This window comes from Gossypium hirsutum, chromosome A13 (assembly GCF_007990345.1).
Source record: "Gossypium hirsutum isolate 1008001.06 chromosome A13, Gossypium_hirsutum_v2.1, whole genome shotgun sequence".
Classification (NCBI taxonomy): domain Eukaryota; kingdom Viridiplantae; phylum Streptophyta; class Magnoliopsida; order Malvales; family Malvaceae; genus Gossypium; species Gossypium hirsutum.
This window is the reverse complement of record NC_053436.1, coordinates 109,558,533-109,577,638: the sequence shown is the minus strand read 5'-3', so window position 1 is coordinate 109,577,638 and position 19,106 is coordinate 109,558,533. Positions and strand designations below refer to the sequence as shown.

The 19,106-nt window shown below is 27.4% G+C and overlaps 2 protein-coding genes and 1 long non-coding RNA gene across 6 annotated transcripts; all 3 read left to right on the top strand.

Annotated features, from left to right (window-relative positions):
* The first annotated feature begins 2,515 nt into the window (after positions 1–2,515).
* LOC121212640 (uncharacterized) lies at positions 2,516–3,599 on the top strand. The gene is made up of 2 exons (XR_005907909.1): positions 2,516–2,956; positions 3,196–3,599. It is a non-coding gene; the product is annotated as an uncharacterized lncRNA (long non-coding RNA).
* A 1,367-nt stretch (positions 3,600–4,966) lies between these two features.
* On the top strand, positions 4,967–8,440 carry LOC121212365 (pentatricopeptide repeat-containing protein At1g63130, mitochondrial-like). Its single transcript, XM_041084841.1, has 3 exons — positions 4,967–5,249; positions 5,323–5,582; positions 8,405–8,440. Exons 1-3 carry the CDS (start codon positions 4,967–4,969, stop codon positions 8,438–8,440), a joined length of 579 nt encoding a protein of 192 aa, XP_040940775.1.
* Positions 8,441–8,777: 337 nt separating this feature from the next.
* On the top strand, positions 8,778–10,918 carry LOC121212639 (multiple organellar RNA editing factor 3, mitochondrial). 4 transcript variants are annotated; one of them, XM_041085812.1, is made up of 7 exons: positions 8,778–9,300; positions 9,410–9,507; positions 9,820–9,885; positions 9,970–10,155; positions 10,238–10,341; positions 10,422–10,469; positions 10,551–10,918. In XM_041085812.1, exons 1-7 carry the CDS (start codon positions 8,957–8,959, stop codon positions 10,563–10,565), a joined length of 861 nt encoding a protein of 286 aa, XP_040941746.1. In that variant the 5' UTR covers positions 8,778–8,956; the 3' UTR covers positions 10,566–10,918. The 4 variants fall into 4 exon arrangements, with proteins under 4 accessions (XP_040941746.1, XP_040941743.1, XP_040941744.1 ...); XM_041085809.1 differs by having other exon boundaries at positions 9,970–10,159; XM_041085810.1 differs by lacking the exon at positions 9,820–9,885 and having other exon boundaries at positions 9,970–10,159.
* Positions 10,919–19,106: the final 8,188 nt, after the last annotated feature.

The window sequence follows — 19,106 nt, the reverse complement described above, 5'->3', positions numbered from 1 at the left end:
GAGACACGCCCCTTGCCATTTTGGTGAAATGCTGGCGTGTTTGTTGGGTTTTCTCCTGGATATTGTCTTTGGACTTCTACTTTGTTTTTTCAGGCCCTTTTATGTAATACTAAACAGTATTCTTTTAAAAAAAAATCATAATTTTTACATTTTTGCATCTATCCATATGAAATTGGATAAATTTGTGTTTAGATTAAGATAATTTTGATATCCATTTGTCCAAATTTATTATGAGTGTATATTTTTATTAACTTTTGAATATTATTTTAGACTTTTAATTTTAATTTTTTTTGCTTACATGGCATAACACATCAACATACTTATCCAAGTGATCAACAAATATTAATGGTTAAATTGATCAATGATTGTTTTATTAACGAAAGAGACCAATTGATTTTTATTATTATGCGCACAATTGAGTGCATCTTTTCATAAGAGCTTGATTAATTCTTTTTTATACTAAGGATTTTTTATCGTTTAGCCTAAGCCCATATTATGGTAAACTTTTCCCTTAATGTATACTACTTATAAAGTCTGTAATTGAGTTAGTGTTACAAGTTAATTAGACATCAATTAAATTGAAAAAAAATAAAAAATATAATTTTTAAAGACAACAAATTTTATTATAAGGGTAAACTACAAAAGTAGTCATTTTTGTTTGTCTCAGATTACATTTTAATCACTTATGTTTGAAATGTTATGTTTTAGTCACTTACGTTATCGTTTTCTTAAGAAGTGATCACTCTATCGTTAAGCTCCGTTACCTTCCTAATGGCAGTCTTACGTGGCAATCCATATATGTTTGAAATGCCAACTTGAATGTCCTATATGCCACGTAGGATTGTCGTTAAAGAGGTAACGAAGTTTAATGATAGAGTGATCACTTCGTAACAAAACGATAATATAAGTGACTAAAATATAACATTTCAAACATAAATAACTAAAATGTAACCTGAGACAAATAAAAATGAATACTTTTGTAGTTTACCCTTATAATAAAGATATTATATCTTCCAATAATTTTATAATTTATTTTTAAGTTAAATAGTTTAGATTACAGAAAATTTCAAAATGTTAAGTTGATGCTTGCTCGATTTTTAATGTTGATTTTATATGTTTTTTTTCCTTTACTCACAGGATGAGCATCACGTGATTTAATTAAATATTTTGAATTTGGTTTGGAATTTTCTTTCTAAATAATCTGATATGATTTAATCATGTTTCGTGATTTGTAGGTTGTATATACATTAGGCTTACCTTTTTGTCAAAGATTTTTATTTTTATATATTTATATAATTATTTTGTCAATTAATTAGATGTTTTTATTTACAATAATATTGAATAAAAAATAATTATTTTATACATAATTTGAGAAATTTTTAAACTACACGAGTATAATGTGACAAGTGTTTCATTTATTTATATATTAATTTTAAATTTCTTTATTATATCCTATAACATCTTTTGCACATATTATATATGAGATAATATTTCATGTAAAAATTATGAATTATTATAAAATGTTTTAAAAATTAAATAAATAATATTAGAATAAAATTTTTATTTTTCAAAATAGTCAAATTAATATACAAACTATCCATGTAAGATTTTTAATATTTATAAATTTATAAAAATATAAATAAAAATGATTATAAAACATTTTAAAATTGAAATAGAATAAAAACAAATAAATGCTTTATGCTTTTTTAGTTGGCTCACAAGTCACATGTCAAAATATATATACCGACCATTCACTTACATTTTGTTTTGTTGTTTTTAATTAGAAATTTAGGTTGTGTTTGGTTTAAGGAAATTGAAGTTATTTTTTTATTTTTTTATTTTGGAAAATAGAAAATTTTGAAGAAAATGTGTTTAGTTGAAATTTTTAAAAATAATTTTTGAAAAAATTAAATATATGAAAATTAGAAAATAATAAAAAATTGTTTTCATTGTGTTTTGTAAAAGTGAAAAAAGATAATAAAAATAAATAAATGTTTTTAACTTTAGATGAGTTGGAGAAAACTAGTTACCAATTATGTTTTTTATATTTTTATTATTAAAAATAATTTTTTATTTCTATTTACGAGACTTTTTTTTAATTTTAAAAAATAAAAATTATTTTCTAAAAATAATATGGTGAAAATAATAGGTAAATAATTATTTATACTAAAATTTCTGTATCAATTCTGTTAGAAAATTACGAGAATATCCTTCTATAATTAAAGTAAATAATATATTTGAAGATATTTTAATCTTTTCACTTTAAATTTGTGATTTCCTAATTTATATAAATGAATTTTCTTATTATAATTTTTTTTGGTGCTCCCTCGTATATTTTATGTCATATTATATTTAAAATGTTCAGCTCAACAAATTTGAATGTGGGACTTTGAGAATTTAATAATGCATAATGGTCCCACTCTAAACCATCCAAAATGGACCTAATCTCTATCAATCGGGCCACCTCGCCAAGTTGTAGTCCCTAATTGCCCATGAAGTTAAGGATATGTAAAGTGTCGAAACCATTTTTTTAAAAAAAGAACTGACTTATATATTTTGAAAAAATGAAAAAATGGGAGTCGACTTATATATTTTGACAAAAAAATTCATTTATCCATGTTTTAGAAAAAAAAGGCTTTCTCTCTCTCATTTTCTCTCTGGCTGAAGCCTAGCATCCGGTCGCCGGCGACGGTGCCGCTGTCCACGATGGCCAGAGAAAACGAAAAGAGGCCTTTTTTTTTACCCTTTTTAAGCCTAAACCTAGATCTAAAGGCAAAAGCCTAAAAAGAAAAATAGAAAATAGAAAAAAAAGAAGTAAAACCATTCAATCGACGCCCTTCTCCACCCTTCGCCCTGTCGTATTTTTTCGACAAAGCCCGAAATGAAACCCTAAAGGTCTCTCATGGCTTTTGCGAATGGATAGAAGCTTCGATGTTGGCGAGATACAGTGAAGAAGGTAGGTTTCGATCTTTTTTTTGTTTTCTTTGTTTATTTACAAAAATAAAGAATGAAATACAAAAAGAATCACCTTTTTTAAATTTTTGAACTCTATTTTATTATTATTGAAAAAATCCCCCTGAATACATTGGTCTTTCGTGCTTTTATAGCCGAAAGTGTTACAAATATAATATGTTTTTGCTTTTTTGTTACTGTTACTTTTGTTATTTTTCTGCTGCTTTTGGTTCTCTTTCGTAGGGCCGCTAGGAGTCAACGGGGGCTACTTCGGCTATTCTGGTGCAAGAGCCACAAACGAGCCAGGGGTGGTTAGGCTTTGGGCGTTGAACGTGCTGGCAAGGCACGTGGGAAGCGGAGCAAGGCTGCTAGGGTTTTTGACCCTTTTTTCTTTTGCTGAAAATATTCAATTTTGGGCTTGTTTTAGTTTGGGTTAAATATGTTTTAGTTTTGGATTGTTTAGGGTTTGGGCTTGTTTAAAAAATTTGGGTTGTAATGAACTGTTATTTGGACCTATTATTTTGGTTTATTCTTTATGGGCCCATGCAAATTTGGGCAGTTAGATAAAGAACACCAAAACATTTGAGACTTGCAAATGCCCATACATAATTAGGAATGCCAATAGGGTACACCAATTTCTTCTCTCATTTCGATTCTATTTTTCTTAAAAAAAAAAAAAGTTTAAAACCCAATGATATTCATTTACATGTGCTGCAGATTAAAGTGTTTTTATTGTATTTGTATATATATTTTAAAATATTATATATTTATACTATTATTTAAATTTTTGATTGATTTAATGTCATAAGTTAATTCGGAATTAATTCGGTTAAAAAATTACTAAGTTATTGTATTTTTTATATGTTAGGAAATCAATTACCTATTTTTATTTTTAAGAATTTAATTTCTTTACTTTCTAAATTTAAAAATCGGGTTTAATTATTACAATAAGAACTCTTCTATTAAATCTACTAATTGACATTTTGAAATTAAAAAGAAAAAAAAGAAAGAAAGAAACTCGCTCGGTATCCATGTGAAAAAAAAATGATATTTACAATGGACTTAAATTTACAAATAATTTTAACGATGTTAAAAATTATTAAAATTCATATGAGCATTTTAATTAAAATAAAGTGTTTAGGCTAACTAATAACACTGAAATAATTAGTGCATCACATTATGTAAAAAATCAAAGTATAGAGATTAAAATCTCAAATTTGAGCTTAGTATAAGATCAAAATTGTAATTTGACGATTGTTATATAATCTTTAGAAAAAATGAGGGATAAGAATTGAAATTTAACCATTATGTTATAATGAGAGAGAGAGGGAGAGAGAGATGGTCGTGTGTAATGTGAGGAAGGCTTTAAATTATAAAAGTTGATGTATCAAATATAGTATAAGGACCAAAATTACTATTTAACCATTGTTATACAATTTTTTTTTTTGATAACCATTGTTATATAATTTGACTTATCATATTAGAAAAGAGTTTTTTTAAGAACAATTTATGTATGCATTTTAACCCAAATATTGGAAGATAATATAACTATTTGAATTAACTAATGTCATTTTAAAAAGTAGGGATCCAAATTATTATGTTAAATTAAAAATCAAAATATAAAGATTAAATCCTAAATGTGATTATAGTAGAGGGATGAAAACTGGAAATTTACCATTTAAACTTTTATCTCGAAATGATTGAAATGAAAAACTGTCCCCAACGGGTTCAAGAGTTTAATGGACTAAAGAAGCAATTTCACCTTTGTTTCTTAAGTCGGACTATATATATACATGCTGTACCGCTTCTTTCTTCTTCATCGATCCTTGTTTTTCTTTCTCTGCTTATCACAGTCACAGCCCCTGTTTTTCTTTCTTCTCTTGCAATGGCAAAGCCTTTTTGATTTCGTTCAATCAAAAGCATTACTACAAAAGCTTTTGATGTTTTTGAAACTTCAAACAAGATAGTTAATAACCCATATCCTGACCTCAAAACAACCTTTCAGTTCAATCAAATGTTAGCGGCATCTGCTAAGGAGAACCACCTTACCACAGTTGTTTTTCTCTGTGGGAAAATGGAAAGTTGGGGCTTCAAGCGAAATACCGCTACTTTCAACAAGTGGATTGACTCATACTGTAAGCTTGGTAAACTTAATTCTGCTTTATCTGTTTGGGGCAAACTGATAAAAACAAGATTTCAACCCACTGTTTTTAGTTTTTCTACTGTGATGGATGGGTTATGCATAGAAAGAAAAGTTAACGAGGCTGTTAAATTATTTGCTGAAATGGATGAAACTGGTATAGTTCCCACTATAAATACTTACAGTATCATAATAAAAGGGGTATAGTATCATTGGGGATTTGGATGCAGCTGTTAAGATGCTTAAGGAGTTGGAAGAAAATGGCCCTCATCCTAATGTTGTCACCTATAACACTGTCATTAATGCATTCTGTAAGCAAGGAATGCTAAAGGAAGGACTCGTTGTCTTCTCTGGAATGCTGAAGAAAGGCATCGAGCCTAATCTTTACACCTACAACATATTGCTTGAGGCATTTTACGAGCAGCGGATGCTTTGCAGGGCTGAAGCTATGATCGTCAGGATGAAGCAGCAACGCATTAAATTTAACGTGGTAACTCGTGATATATGCAATAAAATAGGAAAAAAAAGAGTTAGATATAAGAAATTATGTAATCTGCATGTATAGCAGAATCGTTAAAGAACATATAGAACCAGGGATTTAAATAGCGATCCGTTACCGAAATAGCGGCCGTTATATAGCGGTAACGGCACCGTCCGAAACCGTTACTGCCGAAACCCGCGATACCCGCAGTGACCGCAATAGCGTCCGTTATGTCCGCGACCGCGACAAACGCGACGCGACCGAAAACGCGACCGCGACCGCAATTTAAATCCCTGTATAAAACGTTTTTGTTTATATAATGTAATTTCTTTTGATTATTAAGTTATTATTATTATGTAATCTCCAGCAATCTCTCATCCCATGGTGTACTGTTCATCTAACGCTGCGCTTAGACTTTTTCCTCCCCTTACAAACAACAAACACTTTCACATCCACTTTCCTCTGGTTCCTTAACGACATGCTGCGTTTAGACTTCTTCCTCCCCTTACAAAAGACTCTAATATCAGATATAAAATGAAAAAGAATGAAAAGGAGCATTAAGGACAAAAAGCAAAGAAGGTAGGTAGCATAGGTAAACAAAGGTGAAGAAGGAGCAGCAATTGTCTGCTAAACAATGGCGTTAGAGATACTTGCCTTTTCAAGTAAATATTTCATGCTGATTTTCCAAACTGTATCAAGTCCTCTGCGGAAATTGTTTTTGGTGCGTAGAATGTCCTTTGTTTGAGTACAATTGCACAGGCATGGGATGAAGCTGTGATCGCGATATCAAGGTGAAGTAGGGAGCAGCACAGGGTCGTAGGGAGCAAAACAGAGTCAGTTATCAGACACACAGGAAAGAAGGGGGGAGAGGATAAGTAAGGCAGTGTCTTAGTCTAGCCCCAAAATGGAAAATATTGTCTTTAAGTCCTTAATTTTTTTTTAAAATTTTAAATTAGTCAAGGTAAAATTACACTTTGACTCTTCTTATATTTGAGATTTAATTTATGTATTTAGAAAATTAAAAAGGATTTAATTTCTTTTTATTTTTTAATTTAAAATCTTACTCCAAGCATTAAAATTATAAGTTTTTTTTTTCAAACTTTCGTTATGCTGTCTTCATATGACATTGCAAATAAATTAACATATAAATTGATAAGTTTTAATAGAAACTACTAATTAAAAATTTTAAATTGAAAAAGTAGGAAGATTGACTTTAAATCTCAAACTCTATGTAAGAATTAGGACCAACAGCATAATTTAACCCAAAAAAACAACCCCTTGCGTAGTGCTCATTCACCAAAAAGGACAACATGATGCCTAATAGCCAACAATAACACTACATTGCTTCAACACTAACATGCCACAAATGCCTTCTCTTTTTCTTTTGCTATATCTATATACCCTCTTTACTAATAATTTTTTTTAATTACTAATAGTTTTTTTTAATTTTAAAATAAATTATAAATTCAATTATATAGAAATTTTAATCTAGTATCTTAAATAATCAATTTAATCTCCACGCTTATTACTATGATATTACATCTAACTAGAGGTGAACAAAATTCAATTCGATTCGAAAAAAACGAAAAAAATTAAATTTCGAGCTAATCGAATCAAGTTATTCGAATTATTTGAGTCAACTCGAATAAGAAATTTCGGATTTCGAGTTCGAGTTGAATTGAATTTTTACAATAATTTATCTCCACGCTTATTACTATGGTTACATCTAACTAGGGGTGAACAAAATTCGATTCGATTAAAAAAAATCGATTTTTTTTAATTTCGAGTTAACTGAATCAAGTTATTCGAATTATTCGAGTCAACTCGAATAACAAATTTTGAATTTCGAGTTCGAGTCGAGTTGAATTTTTACAATAAAAAATCAAATCATCAACTAAAAATACTTAGGCTCTGTTTGTTTCATTGAAATTGACTTCCGGAAAATTATTTTTAGAAAATGGATTAAATTATTTTTAGAAAATGGCTTACTTTCATAAAAAAGTTAAATATTTTCTGTTGTTTGGATGAATATATGTAAAATATTTTATATTATTTGATAGATTTCTTACAAATATTTCATAAAACTTACATTTGAGATTTTATTATATTTTCGTTTTCTAATTGTGTTTACTTTACATCTATAATTTTATATTTTACATTGTATTTGCATATATTAAAAATATTTTGTTAAATTTATATTCATTACAACGTCATTTTTTAATTATATGACTACCAAGTGAGTATTTTTTTATTTAAAAATGTGACATCAACAAAATTAACCAAAAAAATTGAACAATATCAACAATTGGACTTAATCTTCAAATATGAAAAATAGAGGGATTAAATCCTTGAAAATAAAAATACAGTGACTAAATTACAAATTTGTGAAGAGTATATAGACTTATGACATATTTTAACCTTTATACTAAAAAATATTTATTATTAATATATTTATATTTGTAATAAATATTTATTATTACTATATATATTAATATTGAATATTTTCAATAATATGTGAAGAAAATTATTTAGAATTATTATTTTTAAAATTAATTATTAAAATAGAATTGTATTAATAATTTATTATATCACTAAATAAAAATAATTAAATGTGTATGTTTAATAATATTAAAAGATATAATATTTTTTTTGTATTTGATTTCTCTTTTTTATTTTGTTACAATGGTTTCGGCTTTTATAGCCAAATAGATTACATGGTATTAGTTTTTGTTTTTTTTTTTTGCTTTCTCCTTTTTATTTCTGCTATTCCTGCTTTTCTGCTTCTGTGTTTATGCTATTCTTTGCTCTGTGTTCTTTTTTTTTTTTTGCAGGTTGTTCATAGCAATGGGCTGAGTCAACGGCGGTAGAGAGGCACGTCTCTTACCATTTTGGTGAAATGGTGGCGTGTTTGTTGGGTTTTCTCCTTGATATTGTCTTTGGACTTCTACTTTATATAATACTAAACAGTATTCTTTTAAAAAAAAATCATAAATTTTATATTTTTGCATCTATCCATATGAAATTGGATAAATTTGTGTTTAAATTAAGATAATTTTGATATCTATTTGTCCAAATTTATTTTGAGTGTATATTTTTATTAACTTTTAAATAATATTAACTTTATATAAAAAAATTAATACGAATTGAATGAGATTACATTCAAATTTTAAAATTAAATACATAAATAAAGAAAGATATGATATGATAAAATATTGTATTAATAAATTAGATCGAAGAAATAATATGAAATGATATTATGCTAATAAATTAGATGAACAGAAGGAGACAACTAATCGGTGAACCGGTGGTCTTTATTACAATCTCAATCTGGGAGTGTCCAAGAAACGAAGCTTATTATCAGAGAGAACCAGCGTTGCCGGAAAATGGCTTTTGTCAATGCCCGACGATGTCTATCAACCCTTTTAAGCCGCGCCCTCACTTCTTCTTCTTCTTCTTCCTCCTTTCCTTTCCGTTCTCGCCTCACTGCTACTCTCCTCAACAAAACCCCAGTTTTTATCCCCGAAGCAACCAAAATCCTGACCCGAACCAAGACATCCGGGTCCGGCTACTCGACTTCGAGCGACCTTTCCCGATCACCAGCGGCTTTCCTAGATGGCGTTGATTATGAACATTGGCTTATCATTTTGGAATTCCCAGAACGCCCACAACCTTTGAAAGAAGAAATGATCGATACCTATGTTAAAACCCTCGCTTCTGTAGTCGGCAGGTTTTTAAATAATAATTATTCCTTCAAATTTCATTAAATTTGGGCTTTTTTTTCCGGGAGTTTGAGAATTGGGCTTTATTTTTCTTTTTTGTTTGTTCTGATCTTATAGTGAAGAGGAAGCGAAAAAGAGAATATACTCTGTTTGTACAACGCTGTACACTGGGTTTCGTGCTTTTTTCTCAAAGGATTTGATTTATGAACTTAGAGGTAATTTCATTTCTCATTTATTAGGGTTTAGGTTTTACATGATTTTCCCTTTTTCTAGTGTGATTGGAAGAAGAATTGTGTTTTCTGAAACAACGGTTTTTCAGAAAGAAAGAAAAAAAAAGTGTGTGATGTTTTCTTAGCTGTTTTAGGGTTTTAAACCTCCCGACGTGATTACTTTCTATACTAATTTATTAGGGTTTATACGGTTTTCCCCAGTTGTTTTTGTGAGTGTTTTTGAACTCATAATTGATGAGGCATCCACTTTGTTCTAAAATCAATCTTTTTCATACAATTGACATTATGTTTCCATAGGGTTACCTCGTGTACGCTGGGTTTTATCAATTGAGTATTTGGATGACGAAGATAGTTTTTTTGAAGGTGGGTAGTTTAAAGATGATTTTTTTTTTTGCTTATAGCTATTGAAGTTGCCATTGTCAACAAATTTAATCTCTTTTCTCTCAGGGGATATGTTTGTTGATGGGAAAGTCCTTCGTAGACAGCAAATTCTACCTGCCCTTTCAAATACCCACTTCGCAGTTGGACGTGATGATGATCTTTGGGTTATCCCTTTCCAATTCCCGGAAGACCAAGAACCTTCCTTAGGCGAAGAGATCGATCTCTACGTTAAAACTCTCGCTTCTGTTGTCGGCAGGTTTCTAATTCCTTCAATTTTGGGTTTTTTTTTCCTGGAATTTGAGAAATGGGTTTTATTTTTCTTTTTTGTTTGTAGTGAAGAGGAAGCGAAAAAGAGAATATACGCTGTTTCTAGTGCAACATCGTGGTATACTGGGTTTCGTGCTTTTATTTCTAAGAAGATGGCTCATGAACTTTCAGGTAATTTCATTTCTCATTTATTAGGGTTTACATGGTGTTGTCATTTATTAGGGCTTACAACTGGCGTTATGTTTGTATAGGGATTCGGGATTCAGAAAACGAATATCCGAACGAAGATGTGCATGGAGGTGGGTAGTTTAAAGAATTCAAGATGATGTTTGTTGCTTACTGCCATTGTCAACAAATTTAATCTCTTTTTTCTTATTAAGGAATTTGCTTGTTGATGGGAAAGTCGTTTTTAGACCAACCTTTTCGAGAATGCAACAACAGAGTTTGGGAGACTGTTGGTATTACTAAATTTCGTACTGGACCAGATACTTACCGATATTTATATTTGTAAATTGGAAGAAACCGAAACCGACAACGGTGGCGAAACTAATGTCCGGCGGGCCCGGATCTTTTTCGATTCGTAATTTGGAAGAAACCGAAACCAATAGCGGTGGCAAAATTGTCACGATTACTAGATTTCCTGGGTACAGGACCAGATCTTTTTCAATATTTATGTTCGTTTATTAATTCGTATTATTTAGGTCAACAGAAACCTTAATCACCATTCCTAATAAATATTTGTTGTTATTATATAAATTATATAATTTTGATTTTGATAATAATTTAATAAATACATAATAAAACTCAACTAGTTCTATAAAAATATTTTGTTAGTGTATGGTATAGAATATAATTATTGACTATTTATAAATTTATTTTAATTTTAATATCTCTGATGATAATTTTAAAGTTTGGCTAATGAGTTCTAAGTAGTGATTCAGCAATCGGTACAATGGATTAATACCTATCAACTAGTAGAAAAATATATTTTAGATCCAAGTCGATCTGATGATTAGAGATCGGATAAAAAAACTGTTTGGATCTTGGTTCATAGATTCATGATGTTCAAAGTTATTTTCTGAAGAAAAAAAAAACTATAGAAAAGAAAATGAATTAGAGGTTTCGATTGGTGTAGGCGATTAGAACAGAAAAGATCATACAACAATGATTTCAACAACTTAATGAATTAAATAAAAACTTTCGAATAATTAAATGATATTTTGTAACTTTTTAAAGTTTATAATAGTGAGCTTTTTTCTTTTCTAAAGTTTCGCTAATGAGCTTCAAACGGTGATTCAATGATCAGTACGGTTGATCAGTATTCATTAACTAATAAAAAAATATACCTTAGATCCAAATTGATCTGAATTTTGTTTATAGTATAAAAGACTTTTTTTTTCATAAAATGTAAATAGCAATATTATAATTGCTTAATGAATACGTAAAATTAATTGATTACCATTTACTAAATCCGTGCAATTTTTTAGTAAATTTTTTGTGTAATTTTAATACGGTTGAAATAATAATAACTTTTGATTGAAATTATAATATTTGTAGAGATTATATTTGATATAAACAAATTAATTTTGTAAAGGGAAAAAGAAATGGGGCAAGAATAAGTAAGGCAGAGTATGCGCGCATAGGGGGAAACCATTATCAAAATAGCGAAGGAAAAAAAAAACATGTAATTACAGAGAGATTCGTAGCTGCTGTGGCATTTCCCTTCCCTGCCCCCAAATGGAAAATATTTCATTTAGACCCTTAAATTTTTTTAAAATTTTAAAATAATTAAGGTAAAACTTTACTTTTGACCCTCTAAAAATAATAAAAATTTGATATTTTTAAAGGTATCTTTCAACGTTTTTATAGTTATGCAAATGAAATATATTGTTTGGAATTGAAGTTCAACTGATAAAAATAAATTTCAAGATATTTTTATAGTAAATATTAAATTTGCTACAAATTTAAACTTTTTAAGATAGGGATTAAATTGATCTATGTAATAATAGATGGACTAATTTGATTTAGTCCATATAATACAGGGACATCCCACGTAGTTTAACAAAAAAAAATATTAATGAGAAAGAAGAAGAAAACTGGTTTGGGCCTAAACCTGAAATAGGTCCATTATAACCAATGCTGGGTTCTTTGGTTATTTTGTTTAACTTTACACAAGAAGTAGAAGGCAATGCTGAGGCAATTCTTAACGCCAATTTACAGAGAAAGTTGAATGGAAGGATGAGGAGGCAGGTGAATTAATATTTTTAAATCAAATTGATGAAATTAATAATTTAAAAGCTATTAAGTTGATGAATTAATAAATTGTTTTGATAATGATAGGTTACTTTATTATTATTTTAAATTTAAAAATACAAAAATAAAGTAAAAACAATAAAAAATAATAATAAAAGAAAAACAATTAGTGGTCAATAATAAAAAATAATTAAGGATACATTAATTTTTCTCTAATTGAGATTAAAATAATATTTCGATTAATAATTTAAAAAATAAGATCTATGGTAATCCATTATGAAGTTAAAAAATCTTACAATAGGTGCAAAATAAATTAGGTGGCAAAAAAATTCGAAAATCAACTCGAATCGAGGTTTTTGGATGATTTATGAAATATAAGTTTAAAAATTACAGTTACTTGAAATCGAACCAAATTTTGTTTTTTATTTAATATTTAATTAATCTTGATTTTTTAAGATATAAATAAAAATTTTATATTCAAAATAATGAAAATAATTTAAAAGTTCTTCAAATTTTGTTTTTTTTAAAGAAATATTTATGAAAAATACCTTTACATTTTGTCAAATAATATTCAAAAGCCATAAAACAAAGCTCATTTATAAAAATAAGTCTAAATTTCAAAATAAAAAATCAATAGAAAAAATAGAGAATTGAACCAAATTATGATGGACGGTTAAAAAATTCTAAAAAATTTGATTGAACCGAACTGATATCACTCTTAAACTTATCCTATTGTGGTTGATTTACTAGGTTTATATTGTTGTTATTGCAACAACTTCAATATCACATATTTAAACACACTTATGTATGCGTGTGTTATATTCTATTTCATTTTTGGCATAATGATAAATTTAGCCTTTAATGTTTAGATTTTTTGTCAATTTGGCTCTTTTTTTTTGTTGAGCTAAATTTGGCATTCAACTTTTCAAAAAGAGTCCAATTACTTTTCTCTAATGAAAATGCCCACTAAAATATTAATTTTTTAGCAATATCGGCATGACCAACATGCATGGTAGCATTTCATGCTAATATAACACTATTTATCTTATATATCACGTTAACAAATAATTTAAAAATTATAAAATATTCAAAAATAAAATAAATTTAATTTCATAAAATTATAAAAATTCATAAATAAAAATATGAAGTACACGTAGATTGTCATGCGAGCTTTCGTGTTTAAAAATTTAACATTTTAATAAGATTTTTTTGTTAAAAAAATAACAATTTAATTCTCTTTAAGAGGTTAATGGTCAAATTTGACTTTGTTTAAAATGTTGTGGGCTAAATTTAAGTTAAAAAATAATAAAGACTAAATTAATAAAAAATAAATATTAAAGGCTTAATTTATCATTATGCCTTTATTTTTTAAAAAAGAAAAAATATATACAAAGAAGATATCTTCCATTTAGAGATTTGCTATTATGGGTAATTTATTCCTATTTTAAATTTAATCCGACTCAATTTTAAAATCATCGAAACTTAATATGAGTAGATATAGAAAATCTTATACCGAAAGAATAAGTTAATTTTTCTTCAACGGCATAATAATCAATTAATTACAAGTAGAACATAAGCTAAAAATATATATATATTAATTTTAAAGTATAAAGTCTTTTTGGTCCTCCAACTTACAGAAAATCCATTTTATCTATCCATTTATTTTTTCATCTTTGTTAGCATTTAAACTCGCATTTTTTGCCATATCACTCAGAATAGAGGGAAAAATTAAATGTTTTTTTAACTTTATTGATGTGACATACAAGTTGACTGTCACGTGGATAACATGTAAGTATTTAATTAATTTTTTAAAATTCTAAAATTCAAAAAAAATATAAAAACTATTTTTTTAAAAATTAATTAAATGATGGCATGTCAATTGCGTGGCAATCCACATGTATGCCATGTTAGAAAAGTTAATAAACATTAACTTTTCAATCAATTTTGAGGTGATTTGATAAAAATACAAGTTTAAGAGCTAAAAGAGATCAAAATATAATGGAGAGCCAAAATGACTTTTTCTATAAAGTTGGAGGGCAAAAAAATTATTATGTCTAATTTTAATGCAATAAACACATACCTTGATGTAACATTGGATAAAATTTTAAACTGATGATTTAAATAAAATTTTTTTGAATAATTTAATAGTGATTTTATAAACTTTTGAAATTAAGTAATAAAAAATAAATTTAATTTAAAAAACGAATTTAAACACAATTTAATTTTTATTTTATTTTTAAAAAAAAGGAAGAGTCCAATGGCATTGTTGATAATAGATGGCAAAATAGTGGGCAATAGTTGAGGAAACCATAACCGAGGCATCCATTCATTCTATTCCAATTCCACAGTGGGACCCACACTTGCTGCTATCTTTTTCTACTTTAGAGCCGAAAGTCTTTCTTTTTCGCTTTTCCCCAAAAAACCAAAATTCTCTACACACACCTTCGATCCCGGGCCGGAGGCCTGGCCCGGTAACAGAACAAATTCAAACTCGAGACTCATTTTTGGTTCTCCCATAAGGGGAAAAAAAATAAAAATATTTTATATTTTTTTATTATTAATTTTAAAGTTTAAAACATTTTTTATTGTTTAAATTATATACAAGCCAGAGTCGAGAGATTAAAACCTATTCAAGCTTAACAAGCTGTTCAACTCATGTACAAATCTAATTTCAATTAGCTGCAATTTTTAATTGGATGCAACCCCTATTTAAGATTTGTGTATAATGAATAAAAAATATAATTTTTCGAAACTGAAAAGATGAATTATATTTTCGATTCGATTAATCTATTTAATTTTAATTAAATAAATTATTTAAAATATCTTAAAACTATAAAATCTTATTCAACCAATTTAACTATTGATCCAATCAAATTATAAATTAACTAATTTTTTCATTGCTTTGAATGAACTTATTTAACCGATCCTTTTATCTGGTTTCAACAACCTTTAAAAAATTAGATGTGATTAATAGTGAATGGGATTCAGTGTGGACTGGGAAAAGAAAAAGGAGTAGAATCTTTTTTTTTGTGTGGGAACTACTTTTTAGCAGTGAAGGATAAAGCAGGGAAAGGTTCCTTCTTATTCTTACATGAAAGGAAAAAGGTTCTTCTTAATTTTGGTTTTTGTTGGTATTCATTAATAATATTAGTGTTATCTAAACAGAATCTAGTTGAGAATTGATTAGAATATCACTTTAGGAAGAAGGGACGAAGGTAGAAAGCTGTTTTAGGAGTAGGAATAAATAAAAATTTTATCCATTTAACCCTTTGTTTTCATCCCTGCCGAAGAGTGATAAAGAAAATAGGTTGACCCCCCCCCCATTAAACTAGATTACAAATTGGTTGAATTGAATTTTATTTATTTATTTATTAATAATTTATTTAACTAGATAGATTGATTGGATTAAAAATTGATAGTTTGATCAGTTTCAAAAATATTAATTTTTATATGCATAAAAAAAGAGATATTTTTTTTGTTAGATAATTAAACTAGACCAATTATATTTGTTGAATAAAGTCTTTATCATTCAATTCAAAAAAATAAAAAAAAATCTACATTTTGATTATTACAACATGCGAATTAAACTAAGATTCTTAGTTATTTCTAATTTTATTTGTAAAAAATAATTCATGAATAAATTATTTAATTTTTCACTCTAAGTAAACAAATAAATACAAATTTGTCAGTACTTACCATCAATCATGCATGTGATTGCAATCACATTTTTTCTTCTTCTATTTTGCTGACTGTATAAAATGCAAGGGGCATGATTTTCATTAAAATTGCCTTTTAAATACACATAAATCTCATTACAATAATGGATTATTGACATTAGTATTGTTATCAGTGTAAAAGGTAAAGGTAAATTTAGAGGTTGGCAAGATCCGGTTCCCTAAAATAGAAAATTGTTATCTACACATTTTAAAATTTTTTAAAATTTTAAATTAATAAAATTGAAATTACACTTTAGCTCCCCTAAAATTATAAAAATTTGATTTAAACATTTAAAAATTATAAAGATATATACTATTAAAAATTAAATTTTAATTTCGACCCCCTAAAAAAATTTCTAGGTTAGCCCCTGACAAGAGGATGTGGGTTCGAGTGCATTAAAATGCGTTATCTTCTTATTTAAGTGTTGGGGAGGGAGTATCAGTAATTCTAAGCATTTTATCAAAAGAATATATATGATAAAAAACTTAATGTTCAAAAAATTTTAAGAAACAAGCATAGGTGGTATGGTTATTTGATTGACAAGTGGATATCGTATGTGGTAAGAAGAGTTCATAACATAATTTCTTCTATTTTTTACTTGTTCATAAATAGACGTGTTCATGGTTGGGCTCAACTAAAAATTTAGGCCCATTTGCTAGGCCCGGGCCCGACTCAGCCTGCCCGTATTAATTTTTATATTATTTTTAAATATATATAATACATAAAAATACTAAAAACATCAAAATAAATATTTTTCAACAAATTGAAAATAAATTTTAAAAAAATATGTATACTTAAATAACACTAAGATAGATACAACTTAACAAGCAAATGCCTCTAAAATGATAACAAAATTAACAAATACCTTTAAGATAATAACAAAATTAATAATAAAATAAGTTCTATACAATATCCAAATAATAACAACAAAATAGTAAACTTGTAGTAAAATAGAGAGAAAACAACAAGAAAATAACATTTAAAAAAAAAAGAGCATATTTTTTTTGTCCTTTAGTGAATTTGAATGAGTGTTTTTAGGATAAAATCTTAATTAATATTTTCAACGTTATATTTATTATTATATGACTATCAAGTAAATTTTCTTTAAAATTCAAAATATCACATTAAATAATTTAAGAGAAGAATTTTAATCATGATGACAATTGGACCTAAATTTTTAAATTTAAAAAGTTAAGGACTATATTCCTAAAAATAAAAAATAAAAGGACTAAATTTTAAATGTACAAAATATATAAGTGTACAAAAACTTACAACATATTTTAACATTAAATGCTTTACTTTATAATTTGACACAATCTGATAATAAACCTAATGCGAAGAGTAAGTAATGTCCAAACTAATAGGATCTCATCTCTATATTTAATTTTGACATAATTTAATAATTTTAAATAACTATTTATATTATGCGAACAACCTCTTGCCATGTGCCAATAACATTGCGGGTTATAAAAAAAATTATACAATTATTTTATTTTTAAAATATATTATTAATTAATCCACATATTTAATGATGTGTCATGATTACAGTATTTTTAATATCAAATTATCTCGTATTTTACTAATTTATCTTAATTTAATTCTAAATTTATTTTCATAAAATATTAAATAAAAAATAATATTTGAATTGAAATTTTTTTTTGGAAAGGCATTTAAATTGAAGACTATTCAGTAGAATTAAAAGTTTTATTTTCAATTAATTATTTAAACTCCCAACGTAATGGGTATACAATCTAGTAATAATTAAAGGGAAAATAATTAAATATTCCCTAATAACTATGAAGATGACTAGAAAGAGGGTAGATTTTGTTCTTTTGGGTCAGAAAGGTTTAATTATGCTCCAGTCCTTGTATTTTTTAGGCTTTTGAAAATTAATCCCTCTGCTTTTAATTTAATGAATTTAATTTGTTTGATTTAAAAATTAAAGTCCAATTGATAACGGTGAAGCCATAAGAAACTTGAAGGCGGGGGGGGGGGGAAGAGGGGAGATAAAAAATTTGAATTAGAATAACTTAAATCAAATTATTAATTTTTAAGAGATACCAAAATTGAAAATTTTTGTTTAACATGGGGTAAATGGGACTAAATTGAATTGTTATGGTTTATGGGAATAAAAATGTAGTCAAACTATTTAACAAAGCAAGTACAACACTAGAGGGAGGGAGTCGAAGGGCCTAGCCCCATAAAATGGAAAATTTATTTATTTTAATTCCTTTAAAATATAGAAAGTTATAAGCTAACACGTGGAAAAATTTCATTTTGCTCTCCTAAATGATAAAACTACGGTTTAACTCTTCTGAAAATGGTAAAGGTACAACTTTACAAATGAAACAAATTGCATTTTGACTTTAATAAAAAATTATAATTCAATTTTGATCCTTCAAAATTTTTTTTGACTTCGCCCTAAAACCATGGGAGCCAAGGCCCTTACCTCTTGTTGGCTTTGCCCCTATTGATAACATTGTTGACTGATCTCTATTAAATCTAAATACGTGTTATCTGATTAAAAAGAATATATATTATCAATTGAATTTTAAATTTTAAATTAAATAATTAAACATCAAAACAATACATATTCAAATTTCAAGAAAATTCATTAACATTATTAAATCAAGCTAAATAGGCAATATATGTCGATTTTTTAATTGGTCAAATAAGCTATTTTTTTCAAGATTTAGGGAAATAAGTCAGTATTAAAAGAAGTGTGTGAAAGCACGTCTAGTTAGATGCGCTTTCTGCACAATTGGTAAGAAAACTCGTCTACCTGGAAGAACTTTCTATTGATATGTTAGGAAAAGCACGCCCAGGTAGACGAGTTTTTCTTTGAAATTTTTAGAAAATGCTTTCGACTGGACGCAATTTCTCAACATGTCAGCAGAAAACTCGCCTAGCCAGATACGCTTTCTTTCACTCTTTTCAAAATCGATTTACTTTCCTAAATATTCAAC

Bases quoted from the DNA above. Each gene is read 5' to 3' on its own strand.
- LOC121212639 (XM_041085809.1), top strand. From the start codon at position 8,957: ATGGCTTTTGTCAATGCCCGACGATGTCTATCAACCCTTTTAAGCCGC. The intron at 10,160-10,237 runs GTTTCTAATTCC...TTTTGTTTGTAG, and splicing joins CTCGCTTCTGTTGTCGGCAG to TGAAGAGGAAGCGAAAAAGA. The intron at 10,470-10,550 runs GTGGGTAGTTTA...TTTCTTATTAAG, and splicing joins GAACGAAGATGTGCATGGAG to GAATTTGCTTGTTGATGGGA.
- LOC121212365 (XM_041084841.1), top strand. From the start codon at position 4,967: ATGTTAGCGGCATCTGCTAAGGAGAACCACCTTACCACAGTTGTTTTT. The intron at 5,250-5,322 runs GTATAGTTCCCA...ATTTGGATGCAG, and splicing joins TGCTGAAATGGATGAAACTG to CTGTTAAGATGCTTAAGGAG. The intron at 5,583-8,404 runs GTAACTCGTGAT...TTTTTTTTGCAG, and splicing joins AACGCATTAAATTTAACGTG to GTTGTTCATAGCAATGGGCT.